This window comes from Rhinopithecus roxellana, chromosome 1, assembly GCF_007565055.1.
Source record: "Rhinopithecus roxellana isolate Shanxi Qingling chromosome 1, ASM756505v1, whole genome shotgun sequence".
Taxonomy (NCBI): Eukaryota; Metazoa; Chordata; class Mammalia; order Primates; family Cercopithecidae; genus Rhinopithecus; species Rhinopithecus roxellana.
This window is the reverse complement of record NC_044549.1, coordinates 59,707,363-59,726,946: the sequence shown is the minus strand read 5'-3', so window position 1 is coordinate 59,726,946 and position 19,584 is coordinate 59,707,363. Positions and strand designations below refer to the sequence as shown.

The window sequence follows — 19,584 nt, the reverse complement described above, 5'->3', positions numbered from 1 at the left end:
TATTAACTCATGGTTGTTTTGCCCTTTTTAAGCAAAATTATTTTTAAATTTTGTGATTAACATAAATTATGTTACTTCATTTCCTGCTCATGACCCCCTGCGGACTTGAGTTTTCATTAGCTTATCTTACAGACAAGAGGCCGAGGCCTGAGCAGCAGGTGAGTGTTGTAAGATAATGCAGTCAGCGAGGGCAGAAGCAAGGTTTCCATCCAGGCAGCCTGACTCCGGACCTGTGCTTGGACACCATGGTGCTGTGTCGTCTTCTTAAAGTCCTCTGAAGAGGACTGTACCTAAGTTGCCAAACTAAGTTGACAGAAATTTATCAGATGCCTTCCAGAAGCTTCCTTGTACCTGTTGCATGCTTTTCCACATCTTCCTCAAATGGACTGTTATAGTGAGCCAGCTTCTACAACCCTCCCCTTCTCTGTGGCTGCTGGAGTAGGATGCACGGCCACCATGAAGACCCCAGGTTATTCAGTCAGCTGAGCATGAGACATGAGGGCAGTTGGACCTCCACTGTGGCACAGATAGGCAGGATGGGGGTAGCCCAGCAGGGTGGCTGCTCGGTGTTACCCCCCACTCCTTTACCACTCCCTTTGCATCCATTTTAAACCTGCATTCTTGGTCAAAGAAGTCTTTGCCATTTACTAAGCCAGGTTCTCAGGACAGGCAGCTCTGCCAGATTGCTCCAGAAATTAGGCCCACAGAAGATGGTAGGTTGGATGGGGATGGCACTAAGTAAGGGTTTGTGTGGCTGCTGTTTCCCTTTTGTTGGTAAGGCCTTAAATTAAGCAGCACTGTGACCTGCAGGCTGACTATGACATGAATCTGTGACCTCACAGTGGATGGTGTTGCCAGAGTCCTGATGGTCTTGGACGAGCAGTTTGCCCAGGGAAGAGCAGGGAGGTAGCTATTACTGCAGTTCACATCTTGGTGATATTTTCCAAACTGTCCCCACAAGGAAGCCTATGGGGCCTTCCCTCTCCTCCTTGAAAAGCTCTGCAGTTTACTCCCTTCAGCATGTGGCATCCTCAGTGGGATGGGCAAGGCTACCAACCTGCAAACGTGCATAAAGGGACCCATCTTCACTTGCCTCTCTGGGCACAGCAGGGTTGCTCTTATCAAACAGAATGAATAAAAGGAGAAATTACTGTAGGCTTTCCACATTTGCTTGTGCTGAGAAGTAGTATAGCTTTATGAGTACTTTTTTTTGTTTGTTTTTGAGACAGAGTCTTGCCTTGTCACCCAGGCTCAAGTGCAGTGTCGCAATCTTGGCTCACTGCAACCTTCGCCTCCCAGGTTCAAGTGATTCTCCTGCCTCAGCCTCCCTAGTAGCTGGGATTACAGTGTGGGCCACCACGCCTGGCTAATTTTTGTATTTTTAGTAGAGATAGGGTTTCACTATGTTGACCAGGCTGGTTTTGAACTCTTGACCGTGGGTGATCCGCCTGCCTCAGCCTCCCAAAGAGCTGGGATTACACATGTGAGCCACCATGTCCAGCTGTGATTACTTTTTTAATTATGAAAGTAATAACCTGTTTATAATGAGTTCAAACAACACAGAAGTATGCAAAGTTTTTTAAGAAGTCTCCTTCTTCCTCTCCAATTCCCTGTTCCCCCAAGGGTAACTGCAGTTGTGTGTGAGTCCCTTGCAGGACTCTCTTTATTTTAATAAGTGCAAATATGTCACCCAGGCTAAAGTCCAGGAATATGATCCTAGCTCACTGCAGCCTTGCTCTCCTGGGCTCAGGTGATCTTCCTGCCTCAGACTCCCAAGTAGCTAGGACTATATGTGCATGCCACCATCCCTGGCTATTCTTTTCCATAAATATGTTATATATGTGTTATGACTATATATATTGTCATAACATATATACGTGGGTGTGTGTATATATAATATATATTACTGTCTTCTGATTTGACATCTGGCTAATTTTTGAATTTATTTTCTGTAGAGACAAGATCTCGTTATGGTACCCAGATTGGTCCTTGATATGGTTTGGCTGTGTCCCCATGAAATCTCAGCTTGAATTGTATCTCCCAGAATTCTCACATGTTGTGGGAGGGACCCAGGGGAGGTAATTGAATCATGAGGGCTGGTCTTTCCTGTGCTATTCCTGTGATAGTGAATAAGTCTCATGAGATCTGATGGGTTTATCAGGGTTTTCTGCTTTTGCTTCTTCCTCATTTTCCCTTGCCGCCACTATGTAAGAAGTGCCTTTTACTTCCCACCATGATTTTGAGGCCTCCCCAGCCATGTGGAACTGTAAGTCCAATTAAACCTCTTTTTCTTCTCAGTCTTGGGTATATCTTTATCAGCAGACTGAAAACAGACAAATGCAGTAAACTGGTACCACTAGAGTGGGGTATTGCTGAAAAGATACCCGAAAATGTGGAGGTGACTTTGGAACTGGGTAATAGACAGCAACCGGAACAGTTTGAAGGGCCTAGAAGATGGGAAAATGTGGGAAAGTTTGCAACATCCTAGAGACTTGTTGAATAGCTTTGTCCAAAATGCTGATAGTGAAATGGACAATAAAATCCAGGCTGAGTTGGTCTCAGATGGAGATGAGGAACCTGTTGGGAACTGGAGCAAAGGTGACTCTTATTATGTTTTAGCAAAGAGAGTGGCAGCATTTTGCCCCTGCCCTAGAGATTTGTGGAACTTTGAACTTGAGAGAGATGATTTAGGGTATTTGGCAGAAGAAATTTCTAAGCAGACAAGCATTCAAAAGGTGACTTGGGTGCTGTTAAAGACACTCAGTTTTAAAAGGGAAACGGAGCATAAAAATTCAGAAAATTTGCAGCCTGACTGTGCAATAGGAAATAAAAACCTGTTTTCTGGGGAGAATTTCAAGTCGGCTGCAGAAATTTGCATAAATAGCAAGGAGCCTAATGTTAATTCCCAAGACCATGGGGAAAATGTCTTCAAGCCACGTCAGAAACCTTCATGGCAACTGCTCCCATCACAGGCCTGGAGGCCTAGGAGGAAAAAGTGGTTTCGTGGGCTGGGCCCAGGGTCCCTATGCTGTGTGCAGCCTAGAGACTTGGTGCCCTGTGTCCTAGCCGCTCCAGCCATGACTGAAAGGGGCCAATGTACAGGTTGGGCTGTGGCTTCAGAGGGTGGAAGCCCCAAGCCTTGGCAGCTTTCATGTGGTGTTGAGCCTGTGGTGCACAGAAGTCAAGAATTGAGGTTTGGGAACCTCCACCTAGATTTCAGAAGATGTATGGAAACATCTAGATGCCCAGGCAGAAGTTTGCTGCAGGGGTGGGGCCCTCATGGAGAACCTCTGCTAAGGCAGTGTGGAAGGGAAATGTGGGGTTGGAGCCTCCACACAGAGTCCTTAGTAGGGTGCTGCCTAGTGGAGCTGTGAGAAGAGGACCACCATTCTCCAGACCCCAGAATGGTAGATCCACTGACAGCTTTAACTGTGCACCTGGAAAAGCTGTAGATACTCAACGCCAGCCCGTGAAAGCAGCTGGAATGGAGGCTGTACCCTGCAAAACCACGGGGGCAGAGCTGCCCAAGACTGTGGGAACCCACCTCATGCTTCAGCGTAACCTGGATGTGAGAGCTGGAGTCAAAGGAGATCATTTTGGAGTTTTAAAGTTTGACTGCCGTGCTGGATTTCGGACTTGCATGGGCCCTGTAACCCCTTTGTTTTGGCCAATTTCTCCCATTTGGAACGGCTATATTTACCCAATACCTGTACCCCCATCATATCTAGGAAGTAACTAACCTTCTTTTGGTTTTACAGACTCATAGGTAGAAGGCACTTGCCTTGTCTCAGATGAGACTTTGGACTCTGGACTTTTGGGTTAATGCCGAAATGAGTTAAGACTTTGGGGGACTGTTGGGAAGGCATGGTTTGTTTTGAAATGTAAGGACATGAGATTTAGAGGGGCCTGGGGCAGAATGATATGGTTTGGCTATGTCTCCACCAAATCTCAACTTGAATTGTATCCCCCAGAATTCCCACATGTTATGGGAGGGACCCGGGGGGAGGTAATTGAATCATGAGGGCTAGTCTTTCCCATGCTATTCTCGTGATAGTGAATAAGTCTCATGAGATCTGATGGGTTTATCAGGGTTTTCCGCTCTTGCTTCTTCTTCATTTTCTCTTGCCGCTGCCATGTAAGAAGTGTCTTTCACCTCCCGCCATGGTTCTGAGGCCTCCCCAGTCATGTGGAACTGTAAGTCCAATTAAACATTTTTTCCTTCCCAGTCTCAGGTATGTCTTTATCAGCAGCGTGAAAACTGACTAATATAGTCTTGAACTCCTGGCCTCAAGTGATCCTCCCACCTCAGCCTCCCAAAGCACTGGGATTACAGCCATGAGTCACCATGCCTGGCCTAATGTGTTTATATTCTTATGGAAAATATACTCTCTGTCTCATATTGCCACCTTAGTATTATCTCTGGAATGTCTCTTTAAGTCAGTACCTTTAGGGCTATCCTTACTTTAGGTGTTATGTGGTATTCTGTTTAATGGATGTTTTGGAAGTTGGATGCATGCATCAGTGCATGTATTCATTTCCCACCCCACCCCCCCATCACATTTGGTTTTGTTTCCAGTTCTTTGGTATTTACTGAAATGTTACTGTAAACACATACATCCTTTCAATATACCTGTATCTTCACATGCTCATCCTAGCATTTCTGTAGGACAGATTTCTGTAAGTGGAATTTCTAAGTCATAGATTATATGCATGTTTAAATTTGAGACACACTAAAGGAAATTTTGTGTCTTGAAGACTATCTAAATATTCTTCAACATGAGTGTAGGAAGAAGCCCTCCTTCCCTCATGGTAGATAATTTGGACTTGGGAAACATGGAAAAGAAGCTTCTGGAAGTGGTTCTTATTAAATAATGTATGATTTCCCTGAGGAAGGATCAATCAGGATTATAGTATTTTATTATTAAAATTTCCTTTCAAACATATCTTATTTTATCTGAAGTATTTTCAGGAAACCATCCAGAATCACTTCTTTTAATTGCCCTTTATTTATTATTGAGCCAGAACAGGGACATTTCATTTTAGTTGGTGTTGAGAAGGGCCTTTATTAGAATGGCATTGGAGGAACATGGAAAGAAGAAGCCTTTTTTTTTTTTTTTATTTTCACATCTAACAGATCTCAATAACTTTGAAATAACTGCAGTATGTGCAACATAAAATGTTGAAAATCTGAGAAAATGCTATAAAGATAAAAAGACATGAACATAATGTATAACTATAGAGCTTGAATGTAATGCTACAATGCATATTTCTGATTTCTGTTGGCTGAATTTTTCAATCTAAGTGAAACCATTTAAAAATTAGTTGATCTTCTTCTTCTTAGCTAATGGAGCTCGTAATTAACTACTTTTCAAAAGAGAAATGAGGCTGGGTGTGGTTTCTTTAAGTCTAGCACCTTAGGAGGCCGAGGTGGGCAGATCACTTGAGCTCAGGAGTTTGAGACCAGCCTGGCCAATATGGTGAAACCCTGTCTCTATCAAAAAATACAAAAATTAGCTGGGTGTGGTGGCGTGCGCCTGTAATCCCAGCTACTCGGGAGGCTGGGGCAGGAGAATTGCTTGAACTTGGGAGGCAGAGGTTGCAGTGGGCCCAGATCACGACATTGCACTCTAGCCTGGGCGACAGGGTGAGACTCCATCTCAAAACAAAAACAAAGCGAAACAAAAAACCAAAAAAACATGTAATTATACTAGAAAGAACTAATTCCCACTGAGAGGCAACTGTCAGATGGAACTGGCAGCAAAGGCTAGGTTGAATTCCAGCTCTATAACTCAGTTGCTTTGCAGTATAGGCAAATGACTTAAAATTGTGTCTCAGTTTCCTCATCTGCAAAATAGGGAAAATTATATTATCTACTCATTAGGCTTGTGGGTGGCTTAATGTACATTAATAATGTCAAGTGCCCAAAACAGTGCCTGGAACACAGGAAGTGTGTAGGATGCTATTATTATTATATAAAGTTGTTATTGACACCATTAATATTAATCAGAAATTACCACTTTTTATTCACTAGTCAGTGGGTGGGGGGACATTTCATAGAATTCCATATATTATCTATTTTTATTTTATTTTATTAGAGACAAGGTCTTGCTCTGTTGCTCAAGCTGGAGTATATGGCATGATCATAGCTCACTGCAGCCTTAAACTTCAAGGCTCAAGTGATCCTCCCACCTTTGCCTCCCAAAGTGCTGGAATCACAGGCATGAGCCACTGTGACCAGCCTTTCTTTTTAATGTTAAAACTTTCTTTTTTTCTTTTTTTGAGACTGAGTTTCGCTCTTGTTGCTCAGGCTGGAGTGCAATGGCATGATCTCGGCTCACTGCCACCCCTGCCTCCCGGGTTCAAGTGATTCTTCTGTCTCAGCCTCCCGAGTAGCTGGGATTACAGGCACATGCCACCACGCCCGGCTAATTTTTGTATTTTTAGTTGAGACAGGGTTTCATCATATTGGACAGGCTGGTCTTGAACTCCTGACCTCAGGTGATCTGCCCGCCTCAGTCTCCCAAAGTGCTGGGATTACAGCTGTGAGCCACTGCACCCAGCCAGTGTTAAAACTTTGAACCCATTTTCTTGCTCTGAAATTTTTTTCTAAAGTATTTTTCATTCATCCTGATGGTTTTTGCACACTGAGCATAACAGAGTGTGTACAAACGGTGGTATATGTGTGTGTTGTGTGCATCTATAATTTGGATAAGATGTTCACAGGAAAAAACCCTGAACTACAACTTCAAAGATGTGAGAATAAAAGAAGTTAAGGTAGAAAAATGAAACACTGTTAATGGCTAAGAGTATAATTGTGATAATTATTTCTGATATTTCATCAAATTAGGCATTTGCTCTGGCCCAAGATGAAGATCCATTTTGCTTATACGGATTTTGTGTAGGATTGTTAGTTTTTAACACAAGCAAATTCAGGTATTTTGTTGCATCTTTGAAAAGTCATGCTGTATCCTTTCATTGCCCTAAAACCTTGTTTTGTTTCTACTTTCAGAGTTCTTACGGATATGGTGACCTATTCTCCGACACATGGAATGCATTTACTGATTATGACATTATACATTTGAAAACTTATGATTCCAAAAGGGTACTGGAAATTTTCCTGAAATGTCTGTGAATATCTCTTGAGTGCAGATGACTCACTCATAAAATAAACATTTATTATGAGTTCCTATTAGCCATTACCACTGATTTCTGAATTCTGAATTTCTTTTATTATAATTAGAATCATCAGTGTTGTTAATCGTGCAGCCTTTGAAAACTTTTTTCTATAATCTTTCCAAAAATATGAATTCTGTTCTCTTTGAATGAAATAGTGTGCTATTCAAACAATCTTAATGCAAAATGGAGATTAATTAAAATCAACTTTTCAAAATTATACATGCTATTTTGGTGTGAAGGGTGCAAATTACATCCTCTTATCTTTTAATGTATCTTTGTTCTTAGGTATGTTTTAAAGAAGCTGTTTTTTCATTACTCCCCCGCATGAGATATGGGCTGTTCTATAATACTCCTCTGGTAAGCATGTTGTCTACCATTAGCATTCATATTTACAAACATTATAACATTTATACATAACTTGACAGTATCTTAAATTACAATACAGAAGTATTCATTGTAATATCAACCAGTGTTTTTATTTTAGATATCTGGCTGTCAAAATACTGGACTATTCAGGGCATTTTCCCAGCATGTGCTACACAGACTAAACATTACACAAGAAGGACCCAAGGTAATGGATTCTGAGATGGGCTTGAGTTTTCTTCCCTAATAAAAGTTGATACCACCTTTTCAGAAACAGAAATAATCAGGAGACCATGTTTTTGTGTTAACATTTTCTGGGGAGGCCAAGGCAGGTGGATCACTTGAGTCCAGGATTTCAAGACCAGCCTGGCCAACATGGCAAAACCCCATCTCTGCAAAAAATACAAAAATTAGCTGGACGTGGTGGCACGTGCCTGTAGTCCCAGCTTCTCAGGAGGCTGGGGCACGAGAATTGCTTGAACCCGGGAGGCAGAGGCTGCAGGGAGCCAAAACTATGCCACTGCACTCCAGCCTGGGTGACAGAGCAAGACTCTGTCCCAAAACAAAACCCAAAAACATTTTCTGACTGGAAGTCATCTGAAACCAGGTGTCAAAAACCTGTAAAAGAGAAACTAAGGGATATTGCAAGAATATGCTTCCTCCTGCCCTCCTTTCCCCCTTCATTGGCTATATCTCCCTCATCTCCGCAAATATTCATCTAACTTACACAACCCCTGCCAAAAAATTCACCCACCCAACCAAACAGATAATGTAATGAATTGGTTTTTGCCTTTGGTGGTTGAAGTGGATACATTTTTATTCCCTGAGAGTGGTGAAGGAATCAGGCTAAAAAAGAATAGTTCTATTAATGTATCCTGGTTGAGTTACATCTCTTTGTGAAAATCACATTTTAGGTTCAGATGTTCATTCATCTACCCAGGCATATGCAGTGTTATTTTACTATTTCATTATTTCATTTTGATTACAGGATGGAAAAATTCGAGTCACCATTCTTGCACGGAGCACAGAATACCGGAAAATCCTAAACCAAAATGAGGTTAGTTTTTGGTATACATTTTTAATGCCTTCATATTGAATTTATAAAGAAAATTGTGCTTTTTTTTCTTTTTGCATTACAATGAAAAGCTTTGGTTTAAAACTATTAGTTTTGAGAAAAGTTTGATGGCCTATACCCAGTTTATTTATTGGATTTGAATTTCTAGTGAGATTCACCAAACCAACCATGGACAAACTAGCTTTGCCTTATAGTAAATGTTCATCTGCATCAACTCAGCCTTGAGAAAGCTCTCTGAATCTTGCCTTGACTGCAGTAGAGGGCATCCGGACAAAAAAGTAGCAAAAATGCAAGACTTTCTTTTGCATAGTTGATGCAAAAGATGGTTGAGGCCATTAATCCTGTGGTATCAGCAGCAGATTCAGTTGGAAGAATCTCTATTCTGTTACATGACCATGTCTTAGAAACTGCATTTTCGGCATCCTGACTCATTTCAGTAGCACTAACTCATAAATTATATTTAACCTCAATGAGATCATCATGCAAGTCCACTACCTACAACATCATGGCCTGAAGATAGCCTCTCAGTAGTAAGAATTTATTCTACAATAGTTAATTGAGCACCTGCTATGTGTCAGGCCATGTTCTAGGTCCTGGAGATAGAGTAGAGCAAAGATGGGGAAGGTGCCTGACCTCATGGAGCTTACACTCTAGAGGTGAGAGACAGATAAGAAGTAAGTAAAAAAGTCAATAAGTACGGTGATGTCAGGCAGTGATAAGTGCTTCGAAGGATATGAACCAGGGTGATGTCATAGAGACTGGGAATGTGGATGGAGGGGGTTGGTACTCATATGAGGGCATCAAAGGGACACTGCTTAGACTGAGACCTAATCAGAGAAGGATCTAACAAGGGAAAGAGCCTCCCAGGCAGAGGCAAATGTATTCTAGTGGACTGAACTTTCAGTATTCTAGAAACAGAGAGAATACCAATATGACTGTAGCATCTTGAGAGAGGTGGGGCGATATCCAAGAAGTCAGGCATGGGGCAGGGAGGTCACAGATCATATCAGCCTCCTAGACCTTGGTGGGAGAGGGATTTTATTCCAGTGTAGGGGAAAGCCACTGTGAAGTTTTAAAGCAAGGCATTGTTGGTAGAATAATGTCTCTTCCTCCTCCTCCCAAAAGATGTCCATGTCCAAATCCCTGGAACTTGCGAACAGGTTAGGTTACATGGCATAGGGAAAGTAAGGTTGCAGATGGAATTAAGGTGCCCAACCAACTGGTCTAAAAGTAAGGAGATTATCCTGGATTATCCATGTGAGCCCAGTATAATCACAAATGGGCCTTAAACTCCATCTGCCAGAGAACTTTTGCCTGTGCCTGGACAGCTCTTTTCTTCACTGGCTTCTTCTCACTGATCAGATCTCAGTTCATCATTTCCTTAAAAGTGGGAGAGGGAGGCAGGAAAGAGTCAGAGAAGGAGATATAAGGGAAGTGGGGCCAGAGAGATGCCGTGTCGCTGGCTTCGCAGATGAAGGGGCAGGCCTTGAGTCATGGAGTGTGGAGGGCTTCTAGAAGCTGGAAAAGGCAAGGCAGTGGGTTCTTCCCTGGAGCTTGCAGGAGGAACACAGCCCTGCTGACACCCTGATGTTAGCCCAGTGAGACCCATGTCAGGCTCCAATCCTGCAGAACTGTAAGGGGATAAATTGTGTTGTGTTAAGCTGCTAGATTTGTGGCAGTTTGTTACAGCAGCAAATAGAAAACAAATACAGAGGCAGAGACATGAATTGACATTTGTTTTTAAGTCATTCTGCCTGCAAGAGTGAGAGCAAGGAGATTGATCAGAAGCTGTTATTGTGGCCCAGGGGAGAGCGTTTAGCCAAAGTGATGACAGTAGAGATGACATGGTAGATGGATTCAAGATATATTTTGGAGATAGGACCTATGATACTTACTTTTGGAATGTAGAAGTACATTCACACTAGAGAAGGCCAGGAAAGGTATCAAGGATCAAGTGTGACTTGAGGCTTTTAACTTGAGCAAGTAATTGGAAACAAACTGGACAATAGTTAGTAAGAGGGAAGTTGGGGGAGGGGGTCATGTTTTGATGGGTAAAATATTTTACACAGACTAATTTGGCTGCCTAACAAGCTGATCAGAATTATGTAATTAACGTCTCTTCCTGAGACCCATATGGATTACAGAGGACATGAACATATGGCATAATGAGGTGTTAATTGTAAGCTCTGTGGATGGAAGAAATGAGCAGTGTGTGTGTGGAGGGTGTGTGTGTTTGTATGTGTGTGTTTAAAGACCTAGAAATAACGTTATCAAATACTGCAATGTTGGGTATACAAATGGGAAGCCTCAGTAGCCAACAGATCAACAGTATATATTGGTATAGACCATACATATTGAGTGCAATTGGGGGTCAAGCATATTATTGTGTGCTCCTTTTGTACATTGTGCCCCCCAACCCTCCCAGCAAACCCACGAGGTAGGTATTGTATTATTATCCTCTATCCTAAACAAGGACACTGAGACTCAGAGGTTAAAAAACATGCCTAAGGTCACCCAGCTGGTGATTAAGAGTAATGGGGACATGAGTCAAGGTAGTCGGGGACTGAAACTGCTTTCCTAGCCAGAGTGTGCTACTACTGCAACAGCAAATAGATTTCAGAGGAGGCAGAATCTACTTCTGGCCCCAGTCCATCAGGAAGGGGCAGGCTGAGGAATAGCATCAGGCTGCTGCAGAGAAGTCCAGTAGAAAGGTATAGTGCTATTCACAATAGCAGAGACTTGGAACCAACCCAAATGTCCATCAGTGACGACTGGATTAAGAAAATGTGGTGCATATACACCATGGAATACTATGCAGCCATAAAAAAGGATGAGTTCATGTCCTTTGTAGGGACATGGATGCAGCTAGAAACCATCATTCTCAGCAAACTATCTCAAGAACAGAAAACCAAACACTGCATATTCGTACTCAGAGATGGGAATTGAGCAATGAGAACACTTGGACACAGGGTGGGGAACATCACACACCGGGGCCTATTGTGGGGAGGTGGAAGAGTGGAGGGATAGCATTAGGAGATATACCTAATGTAAATGACTAGTTAATGGGTGCAGCACATCAACATGGCACATGTATGCATATGTAAAAAACCTGCATGTTGTGCACATGTACCCTAGAACTTAAAAATATAATAAAAAAGAAAAAAAAAAAAAAAGAAAGGTGTAGTGCTGGTAGATGCTTTAATGCAGGCGTGAGGTTTTCAGATTCAGTCATGCACATTGCCCAGATGATGGCGCCCAAAGGTGAAATTTGATCTTTCAGCCCCCAACTCCAAACCAAAGAGCACCCAACTGGCTGCTTCTATCCTGAGGATTGGCTCTCACTAGAAAGGCAGCTCCTGGGCAGGGAAGAAAGCACCTTTGGCTATACTTTGATTAATAAATAGATAATACAACCCAAATGGCCTGATTAAATCATGGCTTGTGGAATCCTGCCCAACTGCAGGGTTTAAATAGCTATCGGAAGGGATAGGGCCACCTTTCTCGTGCAACTAGAAGTCATGAAAAAGGGCATGCTTGCTCTGAGACCCTCAGCACACGTGATTCCTTTTATGTGGGCAATCTCGGTAAAAGACCAAGGCTTATACCATCTGCCATCTCTCCTGTAAAACAGAATGCTACTCTTCTAAGAACTCTTACTCTTCATAAGAGTTCAGGGGCTGTCTGGAGAGAGAAATTTCCAGTCATGACTGTGTGTGTGTGTGTGTGTGTGTGTGTGTGTGTGTTTGACATGGGGGGGATTCAATCTTGGTCACTGCTTGTTGCTTTCTGGAAGCAGGACAATAGAGTACACTGGTTAAGAACACAGGTTCTGGGGTCAGAAGACCTAGATTTATTTTTGGCTGTGCGTTTGGGAGCTGTGAGATCCTGAGAAAGTTATTTCACTTATCTGAGCCTATCTTGTGTAATTTGTCAAGTGGGCATAGTACTAATACTTACTTGGTATGATTTATTTTTTTTCAGACAGAGTTTTGCTCTTGTTGCCCAGGCTGGAGTGCAATGGCCCGATCTCAGCTCACTGCAACCTCCATCTCTTGGGTTCAAGTGATTCTCCTCTCTTAGTCTCCTAAATAGCTGGGATTACAGGCATGCGCCACCACGCCCAGCTAACTTTGTATTTTTAGTAGAGATGGGGTTTCACCATGTTGGTCAGGTTGGCCTCAAACTCCTGACCTCAGGTGATCTGCCCGCCTTGGCCTCCCAAAGTGCTGGGATTATAGGCGTGAGCCACTGCGCCTGGCCACTGGTATGATGCTTATGAGAATTAAGTGAAGTAAGCCTAACGACACACTTAGAAATGCCAGCACCACTTACATGCCCTGTCAATAATATGTGCAACTGTTGATGTTGCTGTTGCAGTGTAGAGCATGCCACAAGGCAACATGATTCAGGTGCAGACATTTCTGAATGGTGGTGATCCCCTATGGCCTAATTGTGGGGGACAGAGAACCATGACTATATTTTTCATAACAGATTAACAATGCTTTGTTACTTTCTGTTTGCTAGAAGAATAATAGTTTTTTTATGTAGAAGTACTGAAAATGTTTTTCTGCCAAGACCTTAGTATTTTCAGAGGATGAGGTTCAAAGCACTAGTGGTTTGTCTGAAATGAGATAATGGATGGGACAAAAACTCTTAAGGTAAAGGCTGGAATAACAGTTAATGATTAGTGTATTTCTGTGCCTAGCATTTTGCTTCCATGAATTTTCTTTTCCTTTCAGCCTCACAACAACACAGTGCATTGGTATTGAAGGAGGTAGAGTCATGTGTTCACAGGTGGAGCCTGGATTTGAACTTAATGACAGTTCAAAACTGTCGACCCAAATGATATTTATTTTCTTTTTATTTGTTGTTGTTGTTACCAAATGATATTTAATATCTGAAATAGTATATGCAAAGAAAGAAATGTTAGGACTCATAAAGGAAAAACAGAAGAGAAAGAAGGAAAAGAAATGCTAAATGTTTCTCTTTTTTCCCAGCTTGTAAATGCACTGAAAACAGTACCTACATTTGAAGTCCAGATTGTTGATTACAAGTATAGGTAAGTAATAGCCAATCTCAGCAGACACTGTCAACTTTTGCTTGGATGAGGTCAAGGGGGCTAGAAAGCATTTGTCCAGTGGGAGTCACTGGCATTTGTAGGCCCAGAAGGGACAAGTAGATCCTATAAATGAATGAAATGGGCAGGTGAGGGCCCTGGGAACAAGGGCAGTTACTCTTTTCCTTTCTGGGGCCTGATGTTGAGACTCCATCTCCTTATTCAAAAGAAGTGATGAATTCAGATTTTCATTTAAAATTTCAGAAATTTTTTGTTTGTTTGTTTGTTTGTTTGTTTTTGAGACAGAGTCTTGCTCCGTCGCCCAGGCTGGAGTGCAGTGGTGCCATCTTGGCTCACTGTAACCTCCACTTCCTGGGTTCAAGTGTTTCTCCTGCCTCTGCCTCCCGAGTAGCTGGGACTACAGGCATGTGCCACCATGTCCGGCTAATTTTTGTATTTTCAGTATAGATGAGATTTCACCATGTTAGCCAGGCTGGTCTTGAAGTCCTGACCTCAAGTGATCCGCCCACCTCTGCCTCCCAAAGTGCTGCGATTACAGGCATGAGCCGCCACACTTGGCCTAAAATTTCATAATTTTAAAAAATTAGCAGATTGGATACAGTGGCTCATGCCTGTAATCCTAGCATTTTGGAGGCCGAGAAGGGCGGATTGCCTGAGCTCAGGAGTTGGAAACCACCTTGGGCAACATGGTAAAACCCATCTCTACTAACAAATACAAAAAATGAGCCGGGTGTGGCAGCATGTGCCTGTAGTCTCAGCTATTCAGGATGCTGAGGCAGGAGAATGGCTTGAACCCGGGAGGTGGACGTTGCAGTGAACTGACATCGCACCATTGGACTCCAGCCTGTGTGACAGTACGAGACTCCGTTTCCAAAAAATAAAAAAATAATTTTAAAAAAGGGCAACTAGTTCAAAATTTACAGATGTTATAAACCTAATTTGCCCTGCCTGCTGCCAGATTTCAACATCTGACTTAAAATTATTTATATGGGGATAATTTGAGGGTCAGAATAACATGAAATTTTAAAAAATGTTATCAAATATTTACATTTCTTTTAAAACTCTTAATACAACTAAAAGACTTAGAAAGACAGAATATGTCTATTATTCACAGTTTAGGTAATTCCTATTGCTAGAATTACATCTTACTGGTAAAAGTAATACATGTTTCTGGTTGAAAAAGTCAGGCAGTATAGAAAAGATCAAAAGGAAAAGTGAAAACTTTTGTCTCCATGTCCACCTGCAATCACAGCTGTGTTTCCCAAATCTAACACTATGAAGACTTTCTAGTTAAAAGAAGTACACGTCCCAGCATGTGGGTATCTAATATAGATACACTTAATTTCAGAGAATGTAAGCATGGGAACTTTGCACTTCATTCATCCTACATTACTTTACTTCATTTGTGCGGTAAATCTCTACTGGGGACTCATGAGCTGGTCGCCAGTCTCAGCAGTAGGAATCCTATTATGGCGGATGGCATAGCCCTGGTCTTGAGGATCTCAGACACTGAATAGAGATAAATAGCAATCGTAAAAACAGCTATTATTTATCTCATCTCATGCTTTCAACAGTCTTCTGAGTTGGCCCATCCAGTCCCATTTTACAGATTATACTCTGCTGTGCTGAAGAAATGTTGTGTCAGTGTTGCTTGAAGAAATGAGTGAGCCAAGATGGGGCCCCCACATCAGTCCCAAAACCGATCACTGAGATGAGGCTGGGAAGAAATGGAAGGAACTGGGGAGGGCACCTCTGAGGCTGTATCATTGACTGGCTTTTAAGGATATGTTGTAGTTTCTCAGATAAGCAAGAATGACAGTGAATTCGTATCTTGCCAGTCTGCAGGAAATATTAGTAACATGTTAGCGTGGGGATTGGTGAGTGCTGACCACAGGCGTTTCCACAACTGGCAGCTCCAGGGATATGTTCATCTGGGTGAATGGCCGTCCTTCCCTTGGCACCAGTTCACATTCCTGGAGAAACTGAGGCACACGTTCTCGTTGCGATGCATGTACACATGGAGCTGTCTTCCTTTTCCTGTGTGGAGTTTTGTTGTTAGCTGGTGTAAAAGGGAATTCACCTTCCCTTCTTAGATCCAAAATAATCTTGATCATTTCTTTTTCTTTACTTTGGGTAAAGTGGGGCTGGGAGATCTCATTTCTTTCTGTTTATTCAGAGTGTCAGCCTTATTCCAGCATTTCTCCCTAGCCTCACCTCAGTGAACTGTTTGGGGACTTATTTTTGGTTCAAGGGTTACACACTTATTAGTGTCTTGGATTTAGAGAACACTTGTACAGTCCTAAGATGCGTAAAATTGTGTATTTGTCTATTCCAAAGGCAGGATAATGCCCTGGTGGTATCTGAGATCATTTTGGATGTACTCAGCTGGCATTAAAAAATTTAAATCACACAAGGAGAAATTTTTCTTTTTAAAAAGTCCTTATATTATCCTAAGGAAATAGTTTTTAATTTAGTGCTAGTGTGTCATAACATCTCTTTAACACTTGCCAATTTCCCTTTTTTATGAAGAAAGAGCAGGCCTCAGGCTCTGAGCTTTGTCTTGCAATAGTATCTATCTTGATTTGAACACTACTTAGTTTGATTATGTCAATTTTTACAATTTTGTTAATGTCATATGTCACTGATTTTCCATTTAAGACAGATATTAAAGTTTCCTTTAAAACTAAATATACTGAAACCTAAAAGGGTAGGTGAGCTTACTTAGAAAATATGTTAAATTATTAAGAAATTTATTAATTACTAGAGAGCACTTGAAATTGGCAAAAATGCTTCTTAAAAATGGAATGTGGTTTAAAATGGGCAATACACTTTTATAAATATCCTTACTGTGAATCATGAACTAGCTCAACCTGATACTTCTCTCTTCTCCCCATCTCTCTCGTGTTACTCTGTATGTTCACAGAGAACTTGGGTTTTTAGATCAACTGAGGATCACACACAACACAGACATATTTATTGGAATGCATGGAGCTGGTCTGACCCACTTACTTTTCCTTCCAGACTGGGCTGCTGTGTTTGAACTGTAAGTGTTTGGAGGCAGTTTTACATTGAAGCAACTGATAATGCTTTTTATGCATGCTAAGGCTTTCATTCTGAGCATCAAAAGGCTTGATATTTAATCATTCAAAAACAGAAGTCACATCATATAGACATCTGGAAAGAAAAAAGGCCTGAAGCTAAAAATACAAAGTCCGTAGCCTGCCATTGCGCTTAGTAAGCCAACTACCCTTTCATCTTCCCATCCCCAGCATGATACGGAAGATGTGAATCTGTGGTTTCCTTATTCTGAGTTTGTTCCTGCATACCTCCCAACTCTGAGCTTCTTCTTGCAAACAGTGTAGTTATTGTGTTAAAAGAAAGCATTTATGTCTCATGCACAACATAGCTCCAAAACACAAGCCAACCACTTCACTTAGTGCTTGCTGATCCCATACACAAGGAAACTGAGGCCCTTGGGTATTAATGACTTGCCCAGGGCATGCTTTTAACTCAGTGGTTGGTTTTATGGAGACATGGCCTTCCCTCTGATAATAATTCTGCTATTGACACTGTGTTCCATTTTAGTTCTTGAGACACTAACAGCAGTTACTGTTACCTGTTTCCCCCCATTATGCTAAATATCTGGATTCTATGGTTTCATTTGAAAAATGATTTGACTCTGTATTTAAATAGGAGGCTATTTAGGAAAAAAGTTGTCATGAACTTCCAGTGCCCTGCAAAACATTTCAAAAATATATATGATATATGTAGAGAAATAGCCAGATAATGGATTCTGTCTCTGTCATTTCTCCTGTAGAGAGAGAAGGAAGGATGGAAGAAAGGAGAGAGAAGGGAGAGAAATGTAACTGAGAAAACTCAACCCTTAGAGTCTAATAGACCTGGGTTCTACTTTTGCATCCTTCACTAGTTGTATGACCTTGGAAGTGTTACCTATCCCCCTTGCCACTTAAATACATTTGAAGATAGGTATCATAAGGTGATGTCAAGTTCATAGGCAGCAAGCCCTACTGAACAAAGTCAGTTCTTTCCATTCCATGATCCTATTTTGTTTTTTAAAAGTTAAGTTCATTTAGTTCAGAGAATATTTTTACTTTCTCTTCCTCAGTCTTGTTTACTATCTTCGTCAGTCTTGTTTACAACCTTTTGCAAGGACATATTTGGGAGCTGCATTTTATTTTCATAGAGAGTTGTTGATTTGGCAAAAACCTTGGACAAAAGCCTCATGTTGTGACACCCTTGTGTCCTTAGGTACAACTGTGAAGATGAACGCTGTTACTTGGACTTGGCCAGGCTGAGAGGCATTCACTACATCACTTGGCAAAGGCAGAACAAAGTCTTTCCTCAGGATAAGGTAAATTTCAATCACAAAACTTACCTTGCTTCATTTTTAATTGGTTTAAAGTATCCAATTATTGATATGAAAAACGGTTATTGAACTTGAGTGCTGCAAAGATAAACTGTTCTCTGGAATACTGAATTGTTTTATTTTATATTTGCAAATAGGAGAAAAGGGGGAATTAAGCAACCTATATCTTTAATGTTATAAAGGCAGCTTTGTGAAATTTGGGCTTAGAAAAATCTATTAGATTATATATAGAGAGGGGATCAAGAAGCAACAGCCCTGTGGGCAAATCCAGCCCATGACATGTTTTTGTAAAGAAAGCACAGTCATGCCTGTCTGTTTATGCGCTGTCTCTAGTTGTTTGTGCACTTCAGTGACAGAGTGGAGTAACTGTGACTGAGACCTTAGAGTCAGCAGAGCTGAAAATATTTATCTTCTGGCCCTTAACAGGAAAAGTTTGCTGGTCTCTGATGTAGAACATAAATTAGTTGCCTTAGCCAAAGTAACATAATTTTCTTGCTGTAGAGAAAACCATGCCCTTAGTGAGTTATGGATTCGTGTTTTGGTTTGTTTTCGCAGGGCCACCATCCAACCCTGGGGGAGCACCCGAAGTTCACCAACTACTCTTTCGATGTAGAAGAATTTATGTATCTTGTCCTCCAGGCTGCAGACCACGTATTGCAACACCCAAAGTGGCCATTTAAGAAGAAACGTGATGAGCTATAAATACGTTGAGTCTGTTTGCAAAAAGAGAGTGTTTAAACACTCCAACACCCAGACTTAGAATTAAATCAGTAAAGCAACCTGTTATTTCCTATCCCCGAATTACCTTTTGTATGCCAAAACATACCTTCAGGATATTGTTATGTGTTTTATAGACGTTAAGTGTTTCATGTGGTTTTTGTGTCATTGCTATTTATCAATAGCAATAATTTTGCACTGAAAACTTTTTATAGTTCAAAAATTGAGCATGGACTTCCTGGTACACTTTAACTTTCTTTCTTTCTTTCTTTCTTTTTTTTTCTGAAACAGAAAAAAAAACCTAACAGATATATATAACCTAATAGATTTTTCTAAGCCCAAATTTCACGAAGCTGACTTTATAACATTAAAGATATAGGTTGCTTAACTCCAGGCTGGAGCGCAGTGGTATGATCTCAGTTTGTGCAACCTCCACCTCCCAGGTTCAAGCGATTCTTTTGCCTCAGCCACCTGAGTAGCTGGGATTACAGCCTGCACCACCACACCTGGCTAAATTTTTTTTTTTTTTTTTTTTTTTGAGACACAGTTTCACTCTGTCACCCAGGCTGGACTGCAGTGGCATGATCTCAGCTCACTGCAACCTCTGCCTTCTGGGTTCAAGTGATTCTTGTGCCTCAGCCTCCCAAGTAGGTGGGATTAGAGGTGTGTACCACCACGCCTGGTTAATTTTTGTATTTTTGATAGAGACAGGGTTTTACCATGTTGGCCAGGCTGGTCTTGAACTCTGGGTTCAAGAAATCCTCCCACCTTGGCCTCCCAAAGTGCTGG

The 19,584-nt window shown here is 41.5% G+C and overlaps 1 protein-coding gene across 4 annotated transcripts in view; it reads left to right on the top strand.

Annotated features, from left to right (window-relative positions):
• The window catches only part of EOGT (EGF domain specific O-linked N-acetylglucosamine transferase), a 38,133-nt gene extending 18,832 nt beyond the window's left edge, over positions 1 to 19,301 (top strand). For all 4 annotated transcript variants that reach the window (XM_030916709.1, XM_010383050.2, XM_030916675.1 and 1 more), the window contains 8 exons: positions 7,010 to 7,102; positions 7,462 to 7,533; positions 7,661 to 7,747; positions 8,528 to 8,596; positions 13,612 to 13,673; positions 16,615 to 16,734; positions 17,961 to 18,063; positions 18,634 to 19,301. In XM_030916709.1, coding sequence (XP_030772569.1) covers positions 7,010 to 7,102; positions 7,462 to 7,533; positions 7,661 to 7,747; positions 8,528 to 8,596; positions 13,612 to 13,673; positions 16,615 to 16,734; positions 17,961 to 18,063; positions 18,634 to 18,780 — 753 coding nt within the window. In that variant the 3' untranslated portion in view covers positions 18,781 to 19,301. The remainder of the gene's footprint in view (positions 1 to 7,009; positions 7,103 to 7,461; positions 7,534 to 7,660; positions 7,748 to 8,527; positions 8,597 to 13,611; positions 13,674 to 16,614; positions 16,735 to 17,960; positions 18,064 to 18,633) is intronic.
• The last annotated feature ends 283 nt before the right edge of the window (positions 19,302 to 19,584 follow it).